General features: G+C 43.9%; 1 protein-coding gene across 3 annotated transcripts in view; it reads right to left on the bottom strand.

Moving 5' to 3' along the window:
* LOC140495808 (cadherin-related family member 2-like) overlaps positions 1-25855 on the bottom strand; it is a 148911-nt gene that overhangs the window by 26340 nt on the left and 96716 nt on the right. For all 3 annotated transcript variants that reach the window (XM_072594951.1, XM_072594959.1, XM_072594967.1), the window contains 2 exons: positions 25182-25262; positions 18889-18954 (listed from right to left, as the gene is read on the bottom strand). In XM_072594951.1, the coding sequence (XP_072451052.1) occupies positions 18889-18954; positions 25182-25262 (147 nt within the window). The remainder of the gene's footprint in view (positions 1-18888; positions 18955-25181; positions 25263-25855) is intronic.

Here is a 25855-nt window from a genome sequence, read left to right as displayed (position 1 = left end):
TACAACAGGATCTTGATCAAATGGGCCAATGGACTGAGAAGTGGCAGATGAAGTTTAATTTAGATAAATACGAGGTGCTACATTTTGGGAAAGCAAATCTTAGCAGGACTTAGACACTTAATGGTAAGGTCCTAGGGAGTATTGCTGAACAAAGAGACCTTGGAGTGCAGGTTCATAGCTCCTTGAAAGTGGAGTCGCAGATAGGATAGTGAAGAAGGCATTTGGTAGGCTTTCCTTTATTGGTCAGAGTATTGAGTACAGGAGTTGGGAGGTCATGTTGCGGCTGTACAGGATGTTGGTTAGACCACGGTTGGAATATTGCGTGCAATTCTGGTCTCCTTCCTATCGGAAAGATGTTGTGAAACTTAAAAGGGTTCAGGAAGAATTTACAAGGATGTTGCCATGGTTGGAGGATTTGAGCTACAGGGAGAGGCTGAACAGGCTGGGGTTGTTTTCCCTGAAGCTTTGGAGGTTGACAGGTGACCTTATAGAGGTTTACAAAATTATGGATGGGATAAATAGACAAAGTCTTTTCCCTGGGGTCAGGGAGTCCAGAACTAGAGGGCATAGGTTTAGGGTGAGAGGGGAAAGATATAAAAGAGGCCTAAGGGGCAACTTTTTCACACAGAGGGTGGTACGTGTATGAAATGAGCTGCCAGAGGAAGTAGTGGAGGCTGGTACAATTGCAACATTTAAAAGGCATTTGAATGTGTATATGAATAGGCAGGGTTTGGAGGGATATAGGCCAAGCACTGGCAGGTGGGACTAGATTGGGTTGGGATATCTGGTCGGCATGGACGGGTTGGACCAAAGGCTCTGTTTCCATGCTGTACATCTCTATGACTAAGTCAGGGGAATTGGCAGAAACGAACAGAAATAATCATGGGAGATTTTGATATATATTTACACGCACACCAGAAAAGTCAGATGGGCAAAGATAACTGAGATGTGGAGTTCACAGAATGTTTTCAGGATGCTTTCTTAGAACAGCATGTTCTAAAGCTGTCTGGAGAAAAGAATATGCTTGATCTTGTGCAATGCGATAGGAATAATTAATGATCTCAGTGAAGGCACCCCAGGTCACAATGACTGTAATATGACTGAAAGAAACTTTCAGTTTGAGGGAATGTGCTGAGGCTATTTTTTTCAATTTTAAAACAGGGAATTATGCAGCCATGAAACCGGGCTGGCTAAAGTGAACTGGCCCATTAGATTAAAGTTGGGTCAGTAGAAATGCAGTGGCAAATATTTAAAGGGATATTTCAGAATAAACAGAATACATACGCTCCAAAGGGTCAGAAAATTTCCAAGGAATGCATGCACCATCCATAACACAGTAAGACTGTAAGACACAGGAAAAGTGTGCTATTTGACGCATTGAACCTGTTCCACTATTCATAGATGAACCAACTATACAAGGAAAAGTAGCAGGTCAGAAGGTTAGATGGAATATGTAAAAGATCAAATAATGACACAGTCTCCCCTATTGCACTGAGCAAAAAAATCTATAAGGAAAGGCATATTAGAATATATGTGAAAGCTAGCCAGAAATGTAAAAACAGATAGAAAGTGTTTCTATGTATGCCAGAAAATAGTTAACAAAGTTATATAAAATGAGGCTAGAGAATTAATAATGGAAAATAAGGGAATAGCAGCAGGTATTTTGCATTGGTCTTCAGTACTGAGGATCCAAATAACACCAATAAATCAAGAAATGGAAGGGAGGGAGGAACTCCAGAAAGTCAAAATAATTGTGATAATTTATGGGCGGCACAGTAGCTCAGTGTTTAGCACTGTTGCCTCACCGTGCCAGGAACCTGGGTTCAAGTTTGCACATTCTCCCTGTGTCTGTGTGAGTTTTCTCCAGATGCTCTGGTTTCCTCCCATAGTCCAAAGACGTGCAGGGTTAGGTGAACTACCCATGCTAAACTGCCCATAGTTTTCAGGGAAATGTAGGTTAGGTACATTAGTCAGGGGAAACGTAGAGTAATAGGGTAGGGGAATGGGTCTGGCTGGGTTACTCTTTGGAGGGTCACTGTAGACTTAGAGTCATAGAGATCTACAGTACAGACGTTTTGGTCCAACTCATCCATGCCGACCAGATATCCCAACCCAATCTAGTCCCGCCTGTCAGCACTGGCCCATATTCCTCCAAACCCTTGCTATTCATATACCCATCCAAATGCCTTTTAAATGTTGCAACTGTACCAGCCTCTACCACTTCCTCTGACAGCTCATTCCATAAATGTACCACCATCTGCATGAAAAAGTTGCCCCTTAGGTATCTTTTATATCCTTCCCTTCTCACCCTAAACCTATGCCCTCTAGCTCTGGACTCCCCCACCCCAGGGAAAAAAATTTGTCTCTATATCCTATACATGCCCCTCATGATTTTATAAACCTCTATAAGGTCATTCCTCAGCTTCCATCGCTCCAGGGAAAACAGCCCTAGCCTACTTAACCTCTTCCTATAGCTCAAATCCTGCAACCCTGGCAACATCCTTGTAAATCTTTTCTGAACACTTTCAAGTTTCACATTTTTCCGATAAGGAGATCAGAATTGCACGCAATATTCCAATGTCGTGTACAGCCGCAACATGACGTCCCAACTCCTGTGCTCAATACTCTGACCAATAAAGGAAAGCATACCAAATGCCTTCTTCACTATCCTATCTACCTGCAACTTCACTTTCAAAGAGCTATGAACCTGCACTCCAAGGTCTCTTTGTTCAGCAAACCTCCCTTGGACCATACCGTTAAGTGTATCAGTCCTGCTAAGATTGGTTTACCCAAAATACAGCACCTCATATTTATTCTTTCAATCTACATACCCAGAAAATAGCACTGTCCTATTCCTCTATAAAACACTGCTCCATGTTAAATTAATACTTGTGGCTTACATTTTAATAAGAGACATACCTCAGTAAACCATATTCGAGAAAGAACACACTCTACTCACTACTGCAGACTTACTGTAAGGCCATGCTTAAAATGCCCACTTATCTGTTTCTGTGCTGTGAACTCTCCCAAATAGTTTCCTCTAAGATCAGTTGTGAATTTCACTATTTGTTAATTTTCCCAGACGCATTTCCATGTCCAGTGATACATGAATTGGGCTGAATGGCCTGTTTCCACACTGTAGAGATTCTATGAATATTCTATTCTATGAATCACAAGAAGTGATACCGAGTAGATTGGTGGAGCTGTGAGCTAACAACTGCCTGAGTCCGAATGAACTTTATCCTGAATCCTAATAGACTTTATCCTTGGGTCTTTAAAGAAGTGACAAGTAAGTTAATTGGTGAATTGGTTTTAACTTTCATAAACTCCCTTGTTTACGGACAGTGCCATTAGATGGGAAGATAGTGAATATAATTCCATTATTCAAAATAAGATAGAGTCAGAAAGCAGGAAATGACAAGACAGTTAGCTTAGTATCTGTCATAGGAGAAATGTTAGAATTTATTGTTATTCAAATTACAGCAGGGCACTTAGATAACTTGAAGAAAAACAGGCAGATTCTACATTGTTTTAAAAAAGAAGAATTTATGTGAGGGGAAATTCATATTTGAACCATCTGCTGGAGTCCTTTGAGGAGGTGGCACATGTTGTGGATAAAAGGGACTGTACTTGGATTTCCAAAAGGTATTTGACAAATTGTCACATTAAATGTTATTGCAGAAAATTGAAGTTGTTGGAGAAAGGGGTAGAATAGCGCCATGTTTAGATGCTTGGCTGGCTAACAGGAAGCAGAAATGGGCATAAGTGGGTCTTTTTCAGGTTGGCAAGGTGTAACAAGTAGCATGCTGCTCCTACGTCTACCTAATTTATTCATCTAAATTAGTGTAAACAACAAGGGCCAAGGAAAGACTTGAACCCAAATAGAATTCTTTAATCATGGAAACTAACTCCCAACTCATTCGACCATCAGTCGTTTCGATTAGACACAGCATGTCTAGAAGCTTTCAATTAGAGAAGTGTTTCATTTTTAATGCAGCTTTATACCTAGGTGATAAAAAATGCATTGAAGGAAACAGAAACTACACAGCAAATCTCGATGAGGATAAATTTTTAACAAGTTCAAGAAATTGCAATAGAAGAAAAAAAGCTTTCATTTTGTAGTAATGTGAACAGACCTATCCAAAGGAATACAACTGAAGGATATTTGGGTTGAATCACAAAATCATTAGGGTACAGAAAGAGGCCATTTGGCCCATTGCATCTGTTTCGACTACACGAATGAACAATATGAATTTGTGCCATTTCCTTGCCTTTGTCCCAAACCCTGAACATTATTTCTGTTGATATATTTATCTTGAACGCCTCAATAGAACATACTTTCACTACATTTGCAGACTGTGCATTCCAGACCCAAACCACTCACTGTGTGAGAAAGTTCTTAATCTCACAACACAATTACTTCCTTTTCAAATTACGTTAAATATGTGCCCTCTAGTTTCAATCCTTTAACAAGTGGAAAGTTTTGCCTCATCTATTCTATCAAGGTCTCTCATGATTTTGAAAACTTATCAAATCTTCTATCCAAGCAAACTATGCCAACTTCTTCAATCTTTCATCATGACAGGAGTTTCTCATGCCCGGAGTCATTCTTGTAAACCTCTACTGCACATTGTCCAATGTGTTGATGTCCTCCTGAAGTGTAATGCTTAGAAATGTGTATAATACTCCAGTTGAGGTCAAGGTTCAGCATAACCATCTCGTATTCTATGCGTTCATTAATTAAGCTTGGGAAACTATATATGTTATTAACTGTTCTTTCTAACTTGCCTGCCACCTTGAATGACTTATGCACATATTTACACAGCTCTCTCTCGATCCTGCACATCCTTTAGAGTAGTATCCTTTTTCTTTATACTGTATCTCCATGTTCTTTCTGCAATAGTGGATCACCTCACAACTCACCACAATGAACTTCATCTGCCACCTATCTGCCCACTCCACCAACTTGTAACTGTCCTTTAGAAGCTCCTTATTGTCCTTCTCACAGTTTACAATCTTATCAATTTTGTGTCATCCACAAACTCTGAAATTGTCCCCTCTACACCAAGATTACGGTCACTAATATATATCAGAAATCCCTGGGGAAATCCACAACTAATTGTCTGCTTCATTGTGCCAGGTCTCGGTTAGAGCCACAACATCATGTCACATAGTAATCTGGGCCTATAATTTACCACTCTTATTTATGATACTCCATGTATTTACTCCATGGACTGTACTCCTGGCTTAGAATATTTATATTTCTCTCTTATTCTAGTTCCATCTATTAACGTTCAGTTCTCTCCCAGCATTTTGTGTACCCTGGTATTCCTCTCTGATATTCTCTCCAGATTTGCTGCAGCCCTGGTGATTTAGTTTAAAACCCCTCCAACTGAACTAGCAAAACATCCTGCAAGGAACTTGGTCTGGATTTGCTCATATGAAACCCATTTGACTTTTATTATGCCATTTCTCCGAGAACCAGCTTCAGGAAATGAAAGTCTTCCCTCCTGGACAATCTTTCCAGCCATGTACTCATCAGTCCTGTCCTCTTATTTCTTGATTCACTTGTACGTGGCACTGGAAGTAATCCATAGGGAGGTCACACTTATTACTTTTGAGCACTTGCTTGCTAACATTCTATATAAATACTGACTGCCACACTGCCCACCTTACCCAAGTGACTGGTACCAAAGGTAAATCACAACCTCTGACCAACTACTCTTCCCACTGAAGAATACCCTGCAGCTGCTCTGAGAAATCTGTGCTGGCATCAGATGTGCCATCCTGGAGTCATGTTCTGTGACCATAGAAACACCTATCTGTTCCCCTAACTATCAAACTCCCCGCCACCTCTATATCTGCACTTTTCTTCATTCCTTCCTGTACAGCTCAGCCATCCTCAGTGCCATGAGCTTGCTGCTGTCCTCAGACAAACCATCGCCATCATCTGCATCCAAAAAGAAAAGCCCACTGGAGAACAAATTGACTGCAGTTGATGCCCGCGCTCCTTGCCTGGTCCTCTTAGACTGCCTGGTAATCACCCATTCCCAGTTGGCCTGCAAGCCCTTCTCCCACCTTAAGATTCAATCCACACTGTTTTCTGCCTCACAGTTGCATCCAGCTGGCACTCAAACTCTGAAACCTGGAGCTCAAACTTCAGCAGTGATCACACATCCTATTTATGTGCTTATCTAAGTCACGTGAAATTTTCCACAACTCCACACATGTCACATTCCTCATAGCCAAGCTACCCTGGTGAACCTTGAGAATATTTTTGAAACTGTAAGTTGAAAGTACATTATTCACTCTTAATCAGCTCTTTGTCCTGTTTATACACATTGGATATTCAGGGGAAAGAGTAAGAATTAATTTGTGATGGCCTCGTGGTAGACTATTAATCCAGAAACTCAACTAATATTCCCCAGACCTGAGTTTGAATCCTTGCATGGCCGATGGTCAAATTGAGTTCAACAAATAGGAGAACAATAGAACAATTGGGGAAGGGGGGACAGAAGGTCAGTGGTTAGCACTGTTGGCTAAGAGGGACCCAAGTTCAATTCCATCTATGGGTGACTGCCTATGTAGACTTTGCACATTCTCCCTGTATCTGCATGGATTTTTCCAGGTGCTCCAGTTTCCTCCCACACTTCAATGACATGCAAGTTAGGTGGATTGGCCATACTAACTTGCCCATAGCATCCAGGAACATAGAGGCTTGGTGGATTAGCCACCGGAAATGCAGAGTTATGGGGATGGGGTGGATCTGGGTGGAATGCTCTTCGAAGGGTTGGTGTGGACTCAACTGGCTGAATAGTCTGTTTCCACACTGTAGGAATGCTATGAAAAATCTAGAATTAAGAATCTACTGATGACCATGAAACCATTGCCAATTATCGGAAAAATCCATCTGGCTCACTAATGTCCTGTAGGGAAGAAAATCTGCCATCCTCACCTGGTCTGGCCTACATGTGACTCCAGACTCATAGCAATATGGTTGACTCTCAAATGCCCTCTGAAATGGCCCAGCAAGCAGCTCAGTTCAAGCACAGTTGGCGGTGGGCAATAAATGCTGGCCAGCCAGCAATGGCCACATCCTCTGAGTGAAATAAAAGAAATTCCGGCAGACCCCCAAGGAACAAAGAAGGAACTCTTTCCACCTGACTCTGTGAACCCAATGAAATACAGAAACTAGGATCAGGAGTAAACCATTTGACTTTTCAAGCCTGTTTCACCATTCAATATGATCTTGGCTGATTCTCTACCTGTATGCCATATTCACATTTTCTTCCCTTACCTCTTGATGACTTTCAAGTCTATCTCTATATTGAATATATTCAGTGGCCTGGCCTATGCAGCCTTCTGTTGTAGAGAATTCCATAGGATTACTGCCCTTTCAGTGAAGAAATCACCTTACATCAGTCCTGAAACTGTGCAGCCTGGTTCTCAACTCCCTAACCAGGAAAAACACATTCTCCCTATATCTAGCCTCTCCAGTCCTGTTAGAACTTCCCTCGCATCCTTCTAAATGCTAGTGAATACAGACCTATTCAATCCAATCTCTCCTCATAGGGCAGACTTGTCAGCTTATATCACCCTAGTGAACACAGGTTGCACTCACTCTATGGCAAGTACAGCCTTTCTTATCTAAGGAGATCAAACAATACTCCAGCTGCAGCCTCAGCAAGACCCTGTATAATTGCAGTAAGGTATCCTACATCTGAACTTCAAACCTCGAGCAATGAGGACAATATTGAGAAAACACGATTATCCAAATATCAATTATCCGAATATCAATTATCAGAATGAGATCTCGAAGTCCCAATAGAAACATTACATCAAAGGTGTGTTTCCAACACTAATTGCATCTTTTGTTTACAGTGATTGAAAGTGAACTCAGCTTACTGCCGAGAACAGTCCTTGACATTGATGGGAGTCCAGGCAACCCACTTCCCCAGATAATCTCTCCAACATTGTCCTGTACAGTCGGAGGTGGCGTGTGTGTGTGTGTGTGTGTGTGTGTGTGTGTGTGTGTGTGTGCGTGCGTGTTTGTGTGTGTGTGTGTGTGTGGTCCAGTCCGGCTGCCCAGAGAGGGCGCGGGGGCGGTGGCCGGGGGGAAGTGGGGGAGTGGTGTTGGACAGGGTTGGGAGGCGGGCAGGGTGCGGTGGGCAGTGTTGGATGGGATTTGGGGGCAGACAAGGGGTGGTGTTGGATGGGTTTGGGGGAGGGCTGGCAGTGGGGTCAGACAGGGTGTGGTGTTGGATGGGGTTGGGGAGTGGGGGTGGGGGCATGCAGGTGGCAGTGTATGATGGGATTTGGGGTGGGTGGAGTGTGGTGTTTAATGGGGTTTGGGGCGTGTGGGGGCGGTATTGGACCTGTTTGCGAGTTGGGGGAGGGGGTGAGTGCGGGGCATTTTTGGACAGGGTTTGGGGCAGGCAGGGGCTGGTGTTGGACAGGGTTTGGGGTGGCGGGGGGTCGATATTGGATGTTTTGGGGGGGTGGGCAGGGGGTGAGCGGTGGGGTGGTTTTGGACAGGGATTGGGGGTGGGCTGGGAGGGTGGTGTTGGACAGGGATTGGAGTGGGCTGGGGGGGCGGTGTTCGACAGGGTTGGGGATGGGCTGGGAGGGTGGTGTTGGACAGGGTTGGGGGTGGGCTGGGAGGGTGGTGTTGGACAGGGTTGGGGGTGGGCTGGGAGGGTGGTGTTGGACAGGGTTGGGGGTGGGCTGGGAGGGTGGTGTTGGACAGGGTTGGGGGTGGGTGGTGTTTGACAGGGTTGGGGGTGGGCTGGGGGGGGCGGTGTTCGACCGGGTTGAGGGGGAGCATGGGGCAGTGTTGGTCAGGGTTGGGGGTGGGCTGGGAGGGCGGTGTTGGACAGAGTTGGGGGGTGGGCTGGGGGGTGTTGGGCAGGGATTGGCAGCAGGTGGGCTGGCAGTGATGGGCAGGGTTGGGGGTGGGCGGGGGGTGGTGTTGGACAGGAATTGGGAGTGGGCTAGGAGGGCGGTGTTGGACAGGTTGAGGGTAAGCTGGGGGTGTGGTGTTGGACAGGGTTGGGGGTGGGCCAGGAGTTGGTGTTGGATGGGGATTGGGGGTGGGCTGGGGCACGAAGTTGGACAGGGATTTGAGGCGGGCTGGGGGGGCGGTGTTGGGCAGGGTTGGGGGTGGGCTGGGGGGCTGGTGTTGGATGGGGATTGTGGGTGGGCTGGGGGCAGTGTTGGACAGAGTTGGGAGTGGGCTGGGGGCGTTGGGCAGGGATTGGCAGCAGGTGGGGTGGCAGTAATGGGCAGGGTTGGAGGTGGGCGGGGGGGCGGTGTTGGACAGGAATTGGGGGTGGGCTAGGCGGGTAGTGTTGGACAGGTTGAAGGTAGGCTGAGAGGGTGGTGTTGGACAGGGATTGGGGCGGGCTGGGGGGGTCGGTGTTGGACATGATTTGGGGGCAGGCTGGAGGGCGGTGTTGGACAGGGATTTGAGGCGGGCTGGGGGGGGTGAAGTTGGACGGGGAGGGAGCGGGCGGGGGGGTGGTGTTGGACAGGGGCTCGTGTACGCTGTGATGCTGCCTCGTCTCCTGAACGGGGAATGTACTTAACAGAAAACTCCCAACCCCAGAGGAAAGGCATTGTATCAATTAACCGAATAATCAATTAGCTGAACAAAACAGTGCCCATCTTGTTTGGATAATTGAGGTTACTCTGTATATCACCTGCCTTCCTAATTTTTTGCTGCATCTGCCCATCTACTTCCACTGACTGGTGTACAAGGACAGCCCCAATCTCTTTGTGCATTTACACTATCCGGCTCATCAGGAACTCAACAATTTGTGGAAGTCATGATGACATTTCCTCCATTATAAAGTTGCTGATGATTTTATAAAATACAACATGATTTGTCAATCCTCAGTTAATGAAGTCTTTAAGCAGCAAGACCTTAACGATATCTGAATGGACCTGCTAAGTGGCAACATCATTTGCACCACACAATTAACAGAAAATGGCCATTTACACCAAAATACAATTTAACCACTACCCCTTGACAATCATGATTTGGAGATGCCGGTGTTGGTCCAACACCGGCATCTCCAAATCATGACTACTATCAACACCACTAACCGTTGGCTTAAAGTGGAGAGGATCTCCAAGAAGATTGCACATATCAACCCTTGACAATCAACAGCATTACCATTGCTGAATCCCCCACTATCAATATCCTGGGTGTTGACCATTGACCAGAAACTGAACTGCATCAGCCAATTAACCAGCCTGCTCAATTGGCACCTTATCTACCTCCTTTAATACCCCCCACCCCCCACCATCAATGCACAGTGGAAGGATTGCATACTATCTACAACATAAACTGCAGTAACTCACAAAGGTTCCTTTGACAACATCTTCCAAAGTGGCAACCTCCACCACGTGGAAGGATAAGGACAGCAAATGTATGGGAATACCACTGGCAGCAGGTCCCATACCATTCTCACCTGGAACTGTTCCTTCACTATCCTTGGGCTCAAATACTGGAACTCCCTTCCTAATAGCAACATTCTCTGCCCCCCAACAACTGCAGTGGTTCAAGGAGATTCGCTTAGCTGGAGGGTCTTATGGAAGCTACAAAAAAAATCAAGGAGATATGCATGCACAGCTTGGCGGTATTGCTGCTGTAAAACCCCCAATTTTAAGGCATGGAAGTTAGTTTGTATCCAGTTTATGCACATCCCTGCATATAATTACAGAGGAAACACCACGCCTTAATTTAGTACTTAAGCTTGGATCTTGCAACCAATAACTAGTTGCTCGAGCACAACTTGTTGTCTGGCTTTTCTTTGTTGGCTGCGTTGGATTCATACACTCAGATGCTGGGATGGGACTGAGATGGCATGGGATTGAGGGTGATTTAGCAGTTTCCTGCTGCAGAGAAAAGTTTTGGAAAGGATTATAAGAGGTAGGATTTATGATCATCTAGCAAGCAACAATTTGATAACAGATAGTCAACATGGTTTCATCAAGGGCAGGCCATGTCTCACAAACCTCATTGAGTTTTTTGAGAAGGTGACCAGGATGTGGATAAGGGTAGGGCAGTTGATGTGTGTATATGGACTTCAGTAAAGCCTTTGATAAGGTTCCACATGGTAGGCTGTTGGAGAAAATGCAGAGGCGTTGGATTGAGGGTGATTTAGCAGTTTGGATTAGAAACTGACTTTCTATAAGAAGGCAGCAAGTGGTGCTTGATGGTAAATATTCAACCTGGAGTTCAGTTACGAGTGATGTGCCACAAGGATCTGTTTTGGGACCACTGCTGTTTGTCATTTTTAAAAATGACTTAGATGCAGGCATAGGTGGATAGATTAGTAAACTTGCAGATGACACTAAAGTCAGTGGAGTATTGGACAGTGTGGAAGAATGTTGCAGATTTCAGGGGGACTTGGTTAAGCTGCAGAATTGAGCTGAGAGGTGGCAAATGGAGTTCAATGCAGATAAATGTGAGGTGATTCACTTTGGGAAGAATAACAGGAAGGCAGAGTAGTGAGGCAGTGGAAAGATTCTTGGTAGTGTGGATGTGCAGAGGGATCTTGGAGTCCATGTACCTAGATCCCTGAAAGTTGCCACCCAGGTTGATAGTGCTGTTAAGAAGCCATAAGGCATGTTAGGTTTCATTGGTAGAGGGATTGAGTTCCGGAGCCATAATGTCATGCTGCAACTATACAAAACGCTAGTGCGGCCACACTTGGGGTATTGTATATAGTTCTGGTCACCCCATTACAGAAAGGATGTGGAAGCATTGGAAAAGGTGCAGAGGAGATTTACCAGGATGTTGCCTGGTCTGGAGGGAAGGTCTTATGAGGAAAGGCTGAGAGACTTGGGTCTGTTCTCACTGGAAAGAAGAAGGCTAAGAGAGATTTGATAGAGACATACACGATGATCAGAGGATTAGATAGGGTAGACAGTGAATCCTAGGAAGATGACATCAGCTTGTATGAGGGGGCATAACTACAAATTGAGGGATGATAGATTTAAGACAGATGTCAGAGGCAGGTTCTTTACTCAGAGAGTGGTAAGGGTATAGAATGCCCTACCTGCTAATGTAGTTAACTCAGCCACATTAGGGAGATTTAAACAATCCTTGGATAAGCACACTGATGATGATGGGATAGTGTAGGGGGTTGGGCTTTGATTAGTTCACAGGTCGGCGCAACATCCAGGGCTGAAGGGTGTGTTCTGCGCTGTATTGTTCTATGTTCTATATTCTATGCTTGTGTGCATCCTGATCAAGGGTTGGAAATCTCAAATGAAATCCAAACATCAAGTGTAAGACAGTGGCATTTAGGCATCATTATTTACTCTCCTTGATAATTTATTTACTAAGGTTCTTTGATGTTAATTTGTTGGTATACTTGAAGCCAATATTCTTGTAACAGGAACAGAGTTTAAATTCAATCAATCAACATGTTTATTGGTGGACTGATAACGATCCAGGAAACTGTTTATTATCAGAAATGAAACTGGCACACCGAACATCTTTCAGGTAATGTCACCCATTACTCCTCCAAATTGGCATCACTGGCAGAATACTCACTTTGAATCATTATAAACAATGACCTTTTGAACAACTGTCAGTTTATCTCTTCCCAACCTGAGGGAAATCAACCATGAAGCTGAATTTGGCATAAACTCAAACGATCATTTATGCTGTGTCATAGATTCAAAGCTACATGCCAGATGTGAAAGCAGGAATGACTGTCTCACATACTAACTTGTGTCAAAATATTTAAGGACAGTCTGATAGCTCAATGATTAGCACTGATGCCTCACAGCACCAGGGACCCAGGTTCGATTCCACCCACAGGTCATTGCTTGTGCAGAGCTTATGTGTCTGCATGGATTTCCTTTGGGTGCTCTAGTTTCCTCCCACAGTCCAAAGATGTGCAGGTTTAGTGGATTGGCCATGGGAAACGCAGGGTTAAAGGGATAGGATAGTGGGAGTGGGTCTGGGTGGAATACTCATTGGAGGTTTGATGTGGTCATGATAAATTGAATGGCTTGCTCTCACAGTGTAGGGATTCTATGAAAACATTGGCTGGAATCTTAATTGCTATGCAGAGTGGGTTTTGGAGGTGAAAGTAGACAGAAGTTGAGAGATCACAATATCATAAAAGTGGCTGCTGAAATAACTGTATTCCATCACCAAGTCACCCTTTATTTACATGTGCACAGTATACTGGCTATAGCCAGCCTGCTTGGAGTCAGTCCCCCTGAACTGAGAAGAATCTAAATCCCCTGTTTATTATTTTTTCCCAATATACAGCAGTACTGCTCATAATCCCCTGTTTATATGGTTTTTATTTTAAAAAAGAACCCACACTACCACCAATCCCACTTATATTGAAGATCCATCTGTGGAGTTTAAATTAGATTAGATTCCCCTACAGTATGGAAACAGGCCCTTCGGCCCAACAGGTCCACACCGACCCTCTGAAGAGCAACTCACCCAAACCCATTCCCCTACATTTCCCTCTGACTAATGCACCTAACACTACGGGCAATTTAGCACGGCCAGTTCACCTAACCTGCACATCTTTGGACTGTGGGAGGAAACCGGAGCACCCAGAGGAAACCCACGCAGACACAGGGAGAATGTGCAAACTCCACACAGACAGTTGCCCGAAGTGGGAATTGAACCCAGGTCCCTGGCACAGTGAGGCAGCAGTGCTAACCACTGAGCCACCATGCCGGCCCACCATTTATCTTTTTTTTTAAACAGTGTGACACTCCTGTTCTTCTTTTTTGTGAGCAGAAGCTCTGACACTTCTGTTTTCTTTTATTTACCCCTACACTACCACCTAATTGCAGTAGTGCTTATTTTTTCCCCCAGCATCCATGTTGTGTGTGTGCAGGTGTGAGATACGGCAAAGGAACCCATGCTGGCACACAAACTCTGCACACAAACTCTGACCTGTGGCTGGGATTGAACCTGGGTCCCTGGCGCTGTGAGGCAGCAGTGCTCACCAATGAGCCACAGTGCCATCCCACCAATCCCATTTTTTTTCCTCCCTGTTATAATATTCTATTAAACAATTCACAGTTTACAAAACAATTAGAATTTACAGCTGTGTACAGAGAAACAGCAATTTCCCATTTATATTGGTCAGTCAGGGCATCCAGATTGGCCTGGGTTAACAAACTCAATCATGGACCTCGTAGATGACAAGATCCACCTGATTCCCATCACGACAGCTGCTCAAAGCATTGCTAGAGGCAGAGTGAAGCAGTTCTCAGTTACTCAAATGGCAGTGACACAAAGTGAATTCATAGCAATCAACTACCCAACACGTGGTGAAAGGCCCAAGATATAGCTTGGGGTGGTTTGCAGTATCCAGACTGGGGTCAATGCCCAGCAGGTGATAGGACACTGCTTCTGAGCAGCAGACTGTAGAGCCTAGTGAGGCTTTTTTTCCAGTGTGTTTGTTTCAAGTCTTCATGGAACACCTCCACCATGAAATGCCTTCTTAGTCCTCCCTCTGACTGGAACTGCTGGCTGCCCAGAGTCTCCAGCGTGCCCACCACATATTCCTAAAGATTGGGAGTCCCAGAGGCAGCCTTGGCATTGGCCAACTCTAGGAAAATGGATCAAGTTCCCCTCACTCACCATCTGCCTTTGAAATACATTGCCCTCTCGTCACTGTCACTGGGACAACATCTCCTGGAACGGCCTTCCTCACAGGCACTGTCATTGTCCCTAACTCCAACAGTCATAACAGTTCAAGAAGGCAATCACTGTCACATTCTGAATCCCAATTAAGGATTGGCAATAAGTGCTTTCCCAGCCTGTGACACCCATCAATGAATAAAAAGATGGTAGGTGGACCTCAGAAACCATCAGATCTGGGAATGCTCCTGATGGTTGATGAAAAATCTAAGACAGTAAGATTCTGCCCTAGTAGTCATGTGGAAATAAACCCACTTGTTTATTTTGCCCCTTTTAAACAGATTTCACTCAAAAAGCTTTCAAGCTAAGATTACAAATTAAACAGAGGGCTTGACTCAACTTTCAAAATCTCTTTCAAACCATACATTTCATGATGACAGATTATTATTTTAACAGATTAACTAGTTGCACAAAATGAAATTAATGAGCTTCAGCCCAGTCATAACAAACCGAGAAGCAGTGATTTTCTTTGGCATACACAGCACAGGTCTGTCACAGATTCCAATAAAAGCTCCAGTTAGTGCAGATTTGCAACATGGAGTAAAACAGGTTGTTCTGGAAAGATGGGATGAATCTTGAAGTTTTTTTGGTTCAACTGAAGTTTTGTCAATTTTTGGAGAAATTCTCACTTCCAATTTCTGCGTCACTTCCAGTTTCTGCCTCATCTTACCACGTGCAAGAACAATTTGTTATTCAGCGGATACCTGCCAAAACGCTGGTGTCTCTTGCACCTGTGCCACCTTTAAAAAGCTGCAATACACCTGCTGAGAACTGGCATCCCAAAGCTGCCTGATTCAGTGATGAATCCGAAGGCGGCAGACAAGGGGAATATTCGGCATCGTTTCTCTGACAGGGACCTGGACATCCTAGTGATGGGAAGAAGAAGAATCCTCATTCTGGTGGTCCAGCAGAGGAGGCTATGCCAGCCAGGCCTGAGGTCTTCAACTGCATCAGTGCCATTACCTGGGTGCTGACTGCAGAAAGAAGATCGATGATCCCTCACCAATCTGCCAGCTTGAGTACCACACTGCTCTCTGCTACCACACACATCACTCCACCTCTGAACCTATGCCCAGCTCCTGTTGAAGCTAATGTAACACTACTCTCATTGCAACATATTCCCTCACACACCCTTATCCCCCATAGGTCTGCCATGTCGCTGGCCTGGCAAGAACTCCAAGTCCCCTCCTCTGTCCTTTGGAACACCTCACCACCATTCCCTCACATGCACCCAGGGCTAACAGCTGAGCCGGCCAATGTCATCTTGTTCATTTCCCCTTTATTTTCCCACTCTCTGTGCCCGTAACAAGGGTGAGATATCCTGCATGGGTGAGGTGGTGCTGACATTCTTCACTCTTTAAGAATCCTGGCCCCAGCAGGGGCAGACCGGGGTTGGTCGGGATTCCAAGGTATCCATGTGCCACCAAACGAGTATGTGCCACAGTGCATGACACTGCCATTCTCCTATTGAACTGGTCAGCTCCCCCAATCATTGCACACTATGAGGAACCACAGGCTGGGACGCCCTGTTTCCACGAGCCGTCCCATTGATGGCTGTGGAGAAGCAGTTACCAGCCGAACAATCACCATCACAGACCTCTGGGCATAACAGCACGGAGGTCTCAAATGAAGCATAGCCAATGCTGCACCTCTCAACCTCCCCCAGCCCCAGCTCAGATCCTGACACCTCGGTGACAATTACTGGCACAGAGAGTGCAGGAGCACAAGTTGATGAGCTCCTCACTGAGACGGCTCTACAGCAGGCCAAGGAAGAAACATGCCAGGACATTGCCACTTGGAGACTGGTTGGAGACCAGGCACCAGGCAGAACAGGTCCCTGCTGTGTCGGCTATTAGGTCCTTCAGCCAAACGCACAGGGAGCAGCAGTAACATAAAGCAGGCTATGGGATGCAATGGCCCTCATTGGCCAGAAGCTGCATCAATGCAATGAATCAAATGATTTTCTGTCTGTCTCCATGGACAGGTTGGTGGGATCTGGGCATAGGGGCTGCTGCAAAGGCACAGATACCTGCACTCCACCATCCTGGACACTTCCCCAAAACTAAAGGCATGTTGATAGAGGCATTGCGGAACCATGATCCCAGTCCAGAAAACAGGGTGATGCCAGGAGATATCCAGCCAGAGGTGGAACTAGCCACATTCTCCTCAGTGCTTTCCACTCAGAACACTTCAGAGGTAGCCATATCTTCCTTGCATCCTGCGCTCCCTATCATGAAGCACATTACTGAGCCAAATGGATTTTTCCAATAATTGGCAATGGTTTTATGGTCATCAGTAGATTCTTAATTTTAGATTTTTCATAGAATCATATAATCTACGTGTGGAAGTAGATCATTCAGCCCATTGAGTCCAAACCAACCCTCTGAAGAGTATCCTACCGAGACCCAGCCCCTCTACCATATCCCATAACCTATAATTAATCACGGTTAACCTACTTCGCCTACACATCCCAAGACACTACAGGGAAATTCAATATGAAAAATCCACCGAACCTGCATATCTTTAAACTGTAGGAGGAAACTTACGCAGACACGGGAAGAATGTGCAAGCACCCCACAGTCACCTGAGGCTAGAGTCGAATCCAGGTCCTGTGCTCTGTCAGGCCACAGTGCTAATCATGAAGCCACTGTGCTATCCTCCTCCAGGAGGAGTGCATTTAGCTAGTGCCCATGGATTGTGCCCTGAGATGTTGTTTTCCAGTGACCAACAAGGAGGTGGTACAGAGCATGTGGAGAGCTGAATTTGCCAGGTATATGCTGTGGTTTCCTTGTTGAGTTTTTCCAATGTCTGGCTTCTTTGGTGAATTTGGTAAGTTGGGAGTCTGAATATTAATAATGCAAGTTGTTGCATTAACTCGGCATTTAACAATCAATAATGACCGTCAATTGGCATCTTACTGCTGCCCAGTGAGAATCTCACTGCTTAGCTCATGAAAAGTACAAAAGATGGAGTGAGATGATTTGATATCAAGATGGGTCTCGATGTACTTATCACCTGAATCTTCCACACATCGCTCTATAGCTCATTTCACTCAGACTCTTAAAAGATCAACCTATATTAATCTTTCTTGGCTGGGTCAAAATCATGGCATGTCCTCCCTAACAGTGCTGGGATACTCCTGCATCAAATGGCCAGCAGTGGTACAAGATGGCAGCTCACCACTACCTCCTCAAAGGCAATGGGGGGATGAGCAACAGATGTTGGCTTTGGTAGCAAGCTCATGTCTCACAAAAGAATTGAAAAATCAAAGAAATCGCCAACCCAGCAACTAATCAAGCAATAGCTGAGGTCCTTAAACTGCATTGGTGAAGGGTCCTTCCGTTGCTAAATATGAGTATAACTGTGTCGATTTGTGTTCCAACTCTGAGCTGGTTTCTAATCAGTGCCAAACACAATCAGGGCAAAGACAAGGCTGAAGTCTTTGCAACTGTTTTCAGCGGATAAACCATTTTTGCCTCCTCCTGAACTCCCAAGCATCACACATGACTTGTGCTACAAAAGAAGCTGTTTCTGCAGCCTAGCTGCTCCGATACAGTTACAACATTCACCTAAACCCCCAGAAAATTTCCCATATATGTCCTATCCATGAAAAGAAAGCAGGATAATGTAGCCAATTACTGCCTCATTGGATAGGCATATGGACGAGAATGGAATAGTGTAGTTAGTGTAGATGGACTTCAGATTGGTTCCACAGGTCGGCACAATATTGAGAACTGAAAGGCCTGTGCTATGTTATAATATTCTATGTTTTATGTTCTATGCACTGCCCGCTCAGTCCACTCTCAATCATCCACAAACAACACCCACTGAATAATTATATGCTTGCAAATGCTTACTTTGGATTATGTCCACACCTCAATACAGGATCAAGGCTTAATCTTGTTGATTACTGTGTTTCCTCAGAAGAACATAATGATATTATGGGCATGACAAACAATGCAAAATTGGGCTTAACTTCTTGATTTAACAAACAATTCCTTAAAATTTCCCCAAACCCAAAGGTTGATTTCTGCTCAGTTCAATTCATGTTATGCCTCATATTTAGTTATCTATCCAACTATGGAATGAACCAATGATCACAAAGCTCTTTCCCAACTGCTGATCTTCTTCAAAGGGCTTTACTGTATATGAAGTTGATTTTAATTTCAATAAAAGGTAATTTTATAACTTACCTTCTAACTACATCTGGATCCACAGTGGTACCATTTCCACAGATAAAATACACATCCATCAAGGTCCTTAAGAAAGAAAGACTTACATTTATACAGTGCCTTTGACAACCTCACGACACTCGAATGTATATTAGAGCCAAAGTGGTACTTTCTGATGTTATCACTGCTATAACATATCAAAAAAAGTAGCCAATTTACACACAGGAAATTCCCACTAACAGCAGTGAGATAATAACCAGATAATACGTTTTTGAGGATGCTGAAATCAAACTTGAGAGTAAGGTCACGTCTGAAAGATGATGGGTCTAAGTGTAGCAATTCCATGAGACTGTTGAGTATTATATGGATTTTTGTACTTAGTCTGTGCAGTGAGTCCGAGTGAGATACCAACTGAGCCACAGGATATAGCAAGCTGGAGTGAGGGGGATATTGTAAAACAGAAAGTGAAACATGATTCTAAGCACATGGGACACATTCACACCATCTGGATAAATTGTTGCTTCTTTAACTACCAAAATATCTATTTTCATTTCATTTCATAGAACTGATCTAATGATATTACTGGTGCTGGTTATTTGATGAAATGTGCTGGTGGGAAAGGTCATTCAGTTACCTGTAATAGCACATCCAGATATAAGAAAATATATGGTCATGATGATCTTGAGGCATAGTGGTATTGTCTGTATCTCTGGGGCGAAGATCCAAGTTCAAGTCCTATCAGCCTTGTGCATTATAAAATGCCCACACAGGTAGATCATTAGATGTTGTCATGAGGTTCTAAAGTGCAATAGTAATTTCCCTACCTCTGGGACAGAAGGCCTGGGTTCACGTCTTACTTGCTTCAGAGGTGTGTAGTAATAACATCTCTGAACAGGTTGATTCGGGAAAATATCCAGATCTGGTTGTCTCAAACACAATTTAAAATGTGTAACATTTTTTAAAAATTATGTCTTTAACACAATTCACAAATACACCATGTCACTCATGGAAAACTTCAATAGTGAGGAAGATACTTGGATTAAGTATTTTTCAATTAATTGTTTTTTGCTTGAAGTGTGTCTTACTAAATAACGAGCTCTATGAAACATTGGCATGATTTCCACAGAGGCCTGGATTTTACCTGGTCTCTAGGTATTGCCTAAACCTATAAAATGGTGAAAGAAAGCAAGGTTTTGTCCTCGCCATGCTATGGTATTTCACTCGCGTTGGTGAAAGACAGTCCTCCTAACAAGATGCCAACTGAGGCACTCCACCTGCCAGTAAGGGATATCCAGGCGAAAGTGGGTCCTGTAGATGCTGGAGATTAGAGTCAAGATTAGAATAGTGCTGGAAAGGCACAGCAAGTCAGACAGCATCTGAGGAGCAGGAAAATCGACGTTTCGGGCAAAAGCCCTTCATCAGGATATCCATCCGTCTTGCATCCTCATTGTAGGCAAGAATCTTCCAAATCCATGATCCACGAGGAATCCCTATGGCCGCACTCCTTCTGCCCATATCAACTCACCCTTCCCATCCCTAGTAAATACCTCACTACACACCCACCTTATACTTAGAGATGGGAGGGCAGCTTGCTCCACTGATGCCTTCTCTACTATGTGCAGTCAGCACAATGGCAGCTCTTGAAGGCAAATTCTCTTCCTGTAAAGGGATGAGAGCTCCAGCAACAACTAACTAGTTCCCAAATGTTTGAAAAATGTGGCTGTGTGTCCCTCAAACAGCTAAGACAGGGTTGCTTTAGCTTTTGGGTCACTCTTCCCCCCCCCCCACTCTCTCTCTCTACCCACAAAATACTCTCTGTGGCCCAGATAGGCCCACATCTTGTCATATAACTGATATAATATAACTCAAGTGTGACCTTAATAGTATACCTGTCTTTGTTTTTGTTCCATTTTATATTAAAAATGGAAATGACTTTTATTTTCCATTAAAGTCGATCTTTCTCTACTGGCACTGGCTAGGTACAACATATGCAGTACATTGTTAGTGCATGGGCCACACAGGTTGAATTAGCTATTAAATGTAGTAAAAATACCACCAGCTCATTCCCAACACACATGGAGGATGGGAAGGGGGATCTGTGGCTTTGTGCCATCATCCAACGAGTGGAGGATATGTTGGTGTGGGAGGATTAACTGTGCACAGTTTTGAACAGTAAAGGTTGGTAATGGCATTATTGATTTGAATATTGAAAATCTATGCTTTGAAATTAGAATCTCAATGTGTAGATGGGAAACTATTGTGGCAGGCAACTTACAAAGCTATGCTTGGCAGGGACATTTGTTATGGACCAGACCAGACCCCTCAAAATACTTTAAGAAGGTAGCCTAGACACTAACTTTTTCTTATTTTAAAGGCAAATGTGAAGGGTCGTGTTCCAGATGCAATGCGACTGGTCAACGTTAAGCAAAACACAATTTATTTAAACACTGCCCAGTTAAAAATACAAATTGGAAAACTTAATAGAATAATAGATACAGTAGGGATGACTAATTAACTGTTCCAATATTGCAACATCCCATAGACACATCCCTTGGCAAAAAGGAATATTCAGACACAGATTCTTACATGCAATTCTGCAATCTGGAGGAAAAAAACATCAAGTGATAATTCAGAGAGAGTAGCAGCCAGGAGATAGTCACTAAAGCTTCTAACTCTGTTGAGACCCCAATAGTTTCCGATGCTACTGCAAAAACCAAAATCCAAAAAGATGGATCTGCGAGAGCTGGCCATACCCATTCAGACTGCATTAAAAAAAGCCAAGACCTCCCAAGCTGTTTACATTATCCCAGTCTGCTCAGTACCTCTGCCTCACAATCTTGCTTCAAAAACAAACCAGGAAAAAGTAACCTTTAAAGCCATAGCATTGTCACACTTAGCACAATACTTGCATCTTTCCCCCCTCAATCCTGATGTCAATCACAAGGGACTCCTCTCCTTCACCTCCAGTACTGAAGGTGTCTACATTAAGCTGTCCAAGTTCCAGCTAGATATTGGAAATAGGTCATGTCATAACGGTGCAAAAAGTGAGGAATGGAACAATAGGACATCCAAGAATTGGTTACCACCAGAATCACACAACTTAGGGCACCATTGAATCCTGTACTAATATTAATCAGGATTGGCTCAAAGAGTCTGCCATTGGTGACTGCTGTGATCAAAACTCTACTGGCCCTGAAGATACTCCCATGACCAATGGGAAGGCACATTGGAATTTGTTACCTTTTCTAATAAAGGCCTGGCAGAATAAACAAACCTTCCAAAGACATTGCAGAATTCGTTTCTAGCACCATAATCAGTGAAGTTTATGAAGAAGCTTGTTTCTTTTATTCTAATGTGAAATAAGAGTCTGTGCTACAAGAAGTCAACAGTTTGACATTTAGAAAGAGCAGCTTTATAAATTGTGAAACTAGCAATGTACAATGTGGTTTATAGCAATCCACCATTGACACAGGTGGATAATGTTACCATTATCCCAGAGGACCATTCTCTCATTAGAAAGAGACAGCTGGTGGTGGCTTAACCTGAGGGTCACCAAGCTTCAGACAAGCTTCATTGAAAAATGGGACCTTCATGGTAACCTCAGCCAGCACAGGGATTGAACCCACATTGTCACTCTGCATCCCAACCAGGCTCTAACCAACCAAGCTAAGCAGCCACTTACAGGTGGGTAGAATGACAGAAAATATTCATTTTTGATCCTCATGCCTCACTACACCCAGAGCCATTTTATTCTTTGCTTTTCAAAAACTAAATCCAAAGAAAAATGATTGCAAGAAACTATAAAGTGCTTGGGAATCTTCCTCTATTTTATTTTATTTTATGCGTCATCATGTTCATGCCACTGTCTCAGGCTTATTAATCACCACCAAATTCTTAATGCCTTATGAAGGATGATAGTAAGAGGATTGGAATATGGTGCTGAACAGTTGGTGGAGGATGACGTCTTGTGATGCAATGGCAACCACACACAACACTATGCTAAACTAAAGCCCTTCTCTTTTTACTTAATGAGGCGCAGAGCAAGCATACAGGCAGAGAGTGAGGCAGAGGGAAAAACCATTGCTTGTGCTTGCAAAAATGGCCATATGAAAGACAGAAACATTAGACAAGGAGTGTTTGTTTCCCTTAGCTATGTTTAATTTATGACTGAGTTGGTTGGGTGGCCCAGTTCTGAATGTTGTTAATTTTATATTTCAGAGCTATACAGGGATGACATTAGCTTCTACATAGGTTAAAAACAAGGACTGCAGATGCTGGAAACCAGAGTCTAGATTGGAGTGGTTTAGTTTCTACATATGTAAACATTTTTATTCATAGGCCTCTCAGTATTGACAAAATATCTGCACTCATGCTTAGAACCTGGTCATGTTTTCTTGAGTCACACTCAGGCTTAACCAATCTAGCAGAGAAAGCACCAATTGTAAACAGAATCCATAATCAAACACAGATCAGTTACACCATTGCACGCTGAGCAATGCTGCCAGTGCTAAATACTGACAGAAGTTTGCAACAAGCACATGAATAATACTGAGGAGAGGGAGGGCCTTTTCATTGAAAAGTTGAAAATTAAAGAAAAACTTCCTTGACAATACTTGTGATGCAGTGGGTAATGTCCCTGACTCTGGTCCAGAAGCTTTGGGTTCAAGGTCTTTTCATGGTGTAGCAAAACGGGGCAGGCAGTCAACATTATTACTGATCACTGTCCATAGGACAAAACTGGAGTGTCTGCCATCTCTGTCCCAGCTGGGGTGGATTCAGGACAAGCCTTCTTGCCCTTCCTGGGGTGATGGACACGTTTCTATAAGTTGAACCTGCCTTTGGACTAAGAACTAAAGAAGGAGAATGTAATACCAATCAGTTCCTGGAGAGGTAAGTAGCAAACAGGTAGCTCTGGGATCACAAGTGCAGGTCTTTTTTTATCAGGGAACAATTTGACCCTGATCTATTCCTAGTGTTATTGGGAATGCTCTGTGGCAAAGACCTTTGACTTCAATTGCAGTATTGTTTACATTTCTGGTCTATCTTCAGTTTGGCACTAGAAACATCATGGTAGAAATTTACATGCAATATCTTTAGGAGGAAAGTCAAAATAACAGCAGTATGTACTTTTTTCAAGATGCACTGCAGAAATTCACCAAGGCTCCTTAAACAGCACCTTCCAAACTCATGGCCACTTTCACCTAAAGGACAAGGGCAACAGATATGGGAACCTCATCATCTGCAAGTTCTCTTCCATGACATTCACCATCCTGACTTGGAAATATATTGTTGTTTCTTCAGTGTCATTTGGTCAAAATCCCGGAATTCCCTTCCTCATGGCATTGTAGCTCTATCTACAGCACAGGGACTGCAGCATTTCTAGGTGTTGCTTCACCACCAACTTTTCAAGGGCCACGAGGAATGAAGAATAAATGCTGGCCCAGCCAGTGACACCCAGGTCACATGAATTAATGATATGAAAATGGCTAGAGTTCATTGGAACAGTGCATGGCTCCCACCTTTCAAGAGCCAAACCAAGAGAAGTCAACCTTATTATTTCAGCATTGCCCTCCATGTTTATTAGAATTAGAATCCCTACAGTGTGGAATAGGCCCTTCCACCAAACAAGTCCACTCTGACCAATAACCCAACCAGACCCATTTTCCCCTGACTAATAGCTTACACTAGGGGCAATTTAGCACAGCCAATTCACCGAAACTGCACATCTTTGGATTGTGGGAGGAACTGGAACCAAAGCACCTAGGGAAAACCCACACAGACACAGGGAGAATGTGCAAACTCCACGCAAATAGTTGCCCGAGGCCAGGATCGAAACAAGGTCCCTGGTGTTGTGAGGCAGCAGTGCTAACCACTGAGCCACCAGGCTACCCATAGTTTTGTGCAAGGCTTTTTCTGACATGCATTAATGTAAGATTTGACAATATGTGGATACTGTTTCAAATATAGTCTGTCAAACACAATAAATATTTAAATAGTACACATTTTGAAATAATTCTGAACTGTGTGCAAAACATTGACTCACTTTGATGAATATTCTTCAGCAACTGGGCAACAGCAGTCCTGAGGAAATTCCTGGCCCCAAAGTCAAAATGTTCCAATAAAATGCAAATACCTCACTCATTCAGGCCAATGTTGTTCAGAGACAGGTATATACAAAATTCAACAAAGCTGCGCTGGATCTGACTTTTTATGAGAAATATCCCAATTTAAATTGATGTAGACCTTTCATACTTACAGGAGGAAAATAAAAAACATTATTGATGTCTTTTAGAAACTTTTTACAATCAACCTACCCTTTCAGGTTCATGCTTTTGACAGCTGGTGAGATTTTTGAAACAATCACAGTGTTTTCAGGTTCACCAGCTTCTAAAACACTGCAATGGAACAAACATTGTTTAGAATTTCTGGGGAAGTATAATCTTGTGCAATAATGCTTTTCCATTTTTATAGCCAAAATAAATTATCCTCAACTTAAAGAAACTATTAGTCAGACAGGTGGAGGATTACATTTATCAACTGCAAAAAAAATTACAGTACACTAAAATAAACATTCACAAAATCCCTACCGTGTGGAAGCAGACCATTTAGCCCAGCACACCCCCCTCCATCCTATAAAGCTGCATTTCCCAAGGCTAGTCCATCCAGCCTGCACACCCCTGGGCACTATAGGAAATATATTATTGCCAACCCGCCCACTCTGCACATCTGTGGACTGTGGGAGAAAACCCAAGCAGCATGGGGTGAATGTGCAAACTCCACACAGACAGTCGCCCAAGGTTTGAATGAACCCGGGTCCCTGACACTGTGAGGCAGCAGCGCTCACCACTGAGCCACCGTGCTGCCCTCATTTGAAATATAATTCATTGTAACCAGGTGGTCTAAATACATACAGAGACAAACAGGTTTGGATATGACAGACAACCTTGGGTGTGTTTCTGTTGAGGTTGGACACGTAAAATGGGTCAGA

This window comes from Chiloscyllium punctatum, chromosome 2 (genome assembly GCF_047496795.1).
Source record: "Chiloscyllium punctatum isolate Juve2018m chromosome 2, sChiPun1.3, whole genome shotgun sequence".
Classification (NCBI taxonomy): Eukaryota; Metazoa; Chordata; class Chondrichthyes; order Orectolobiformes; family Hemiscylliidae; genus Chiloscyllium; species Chiloscyllium punctatum.
This window is presented reverse-complemented; position numbering and strand designations above follow the sequence as displayed.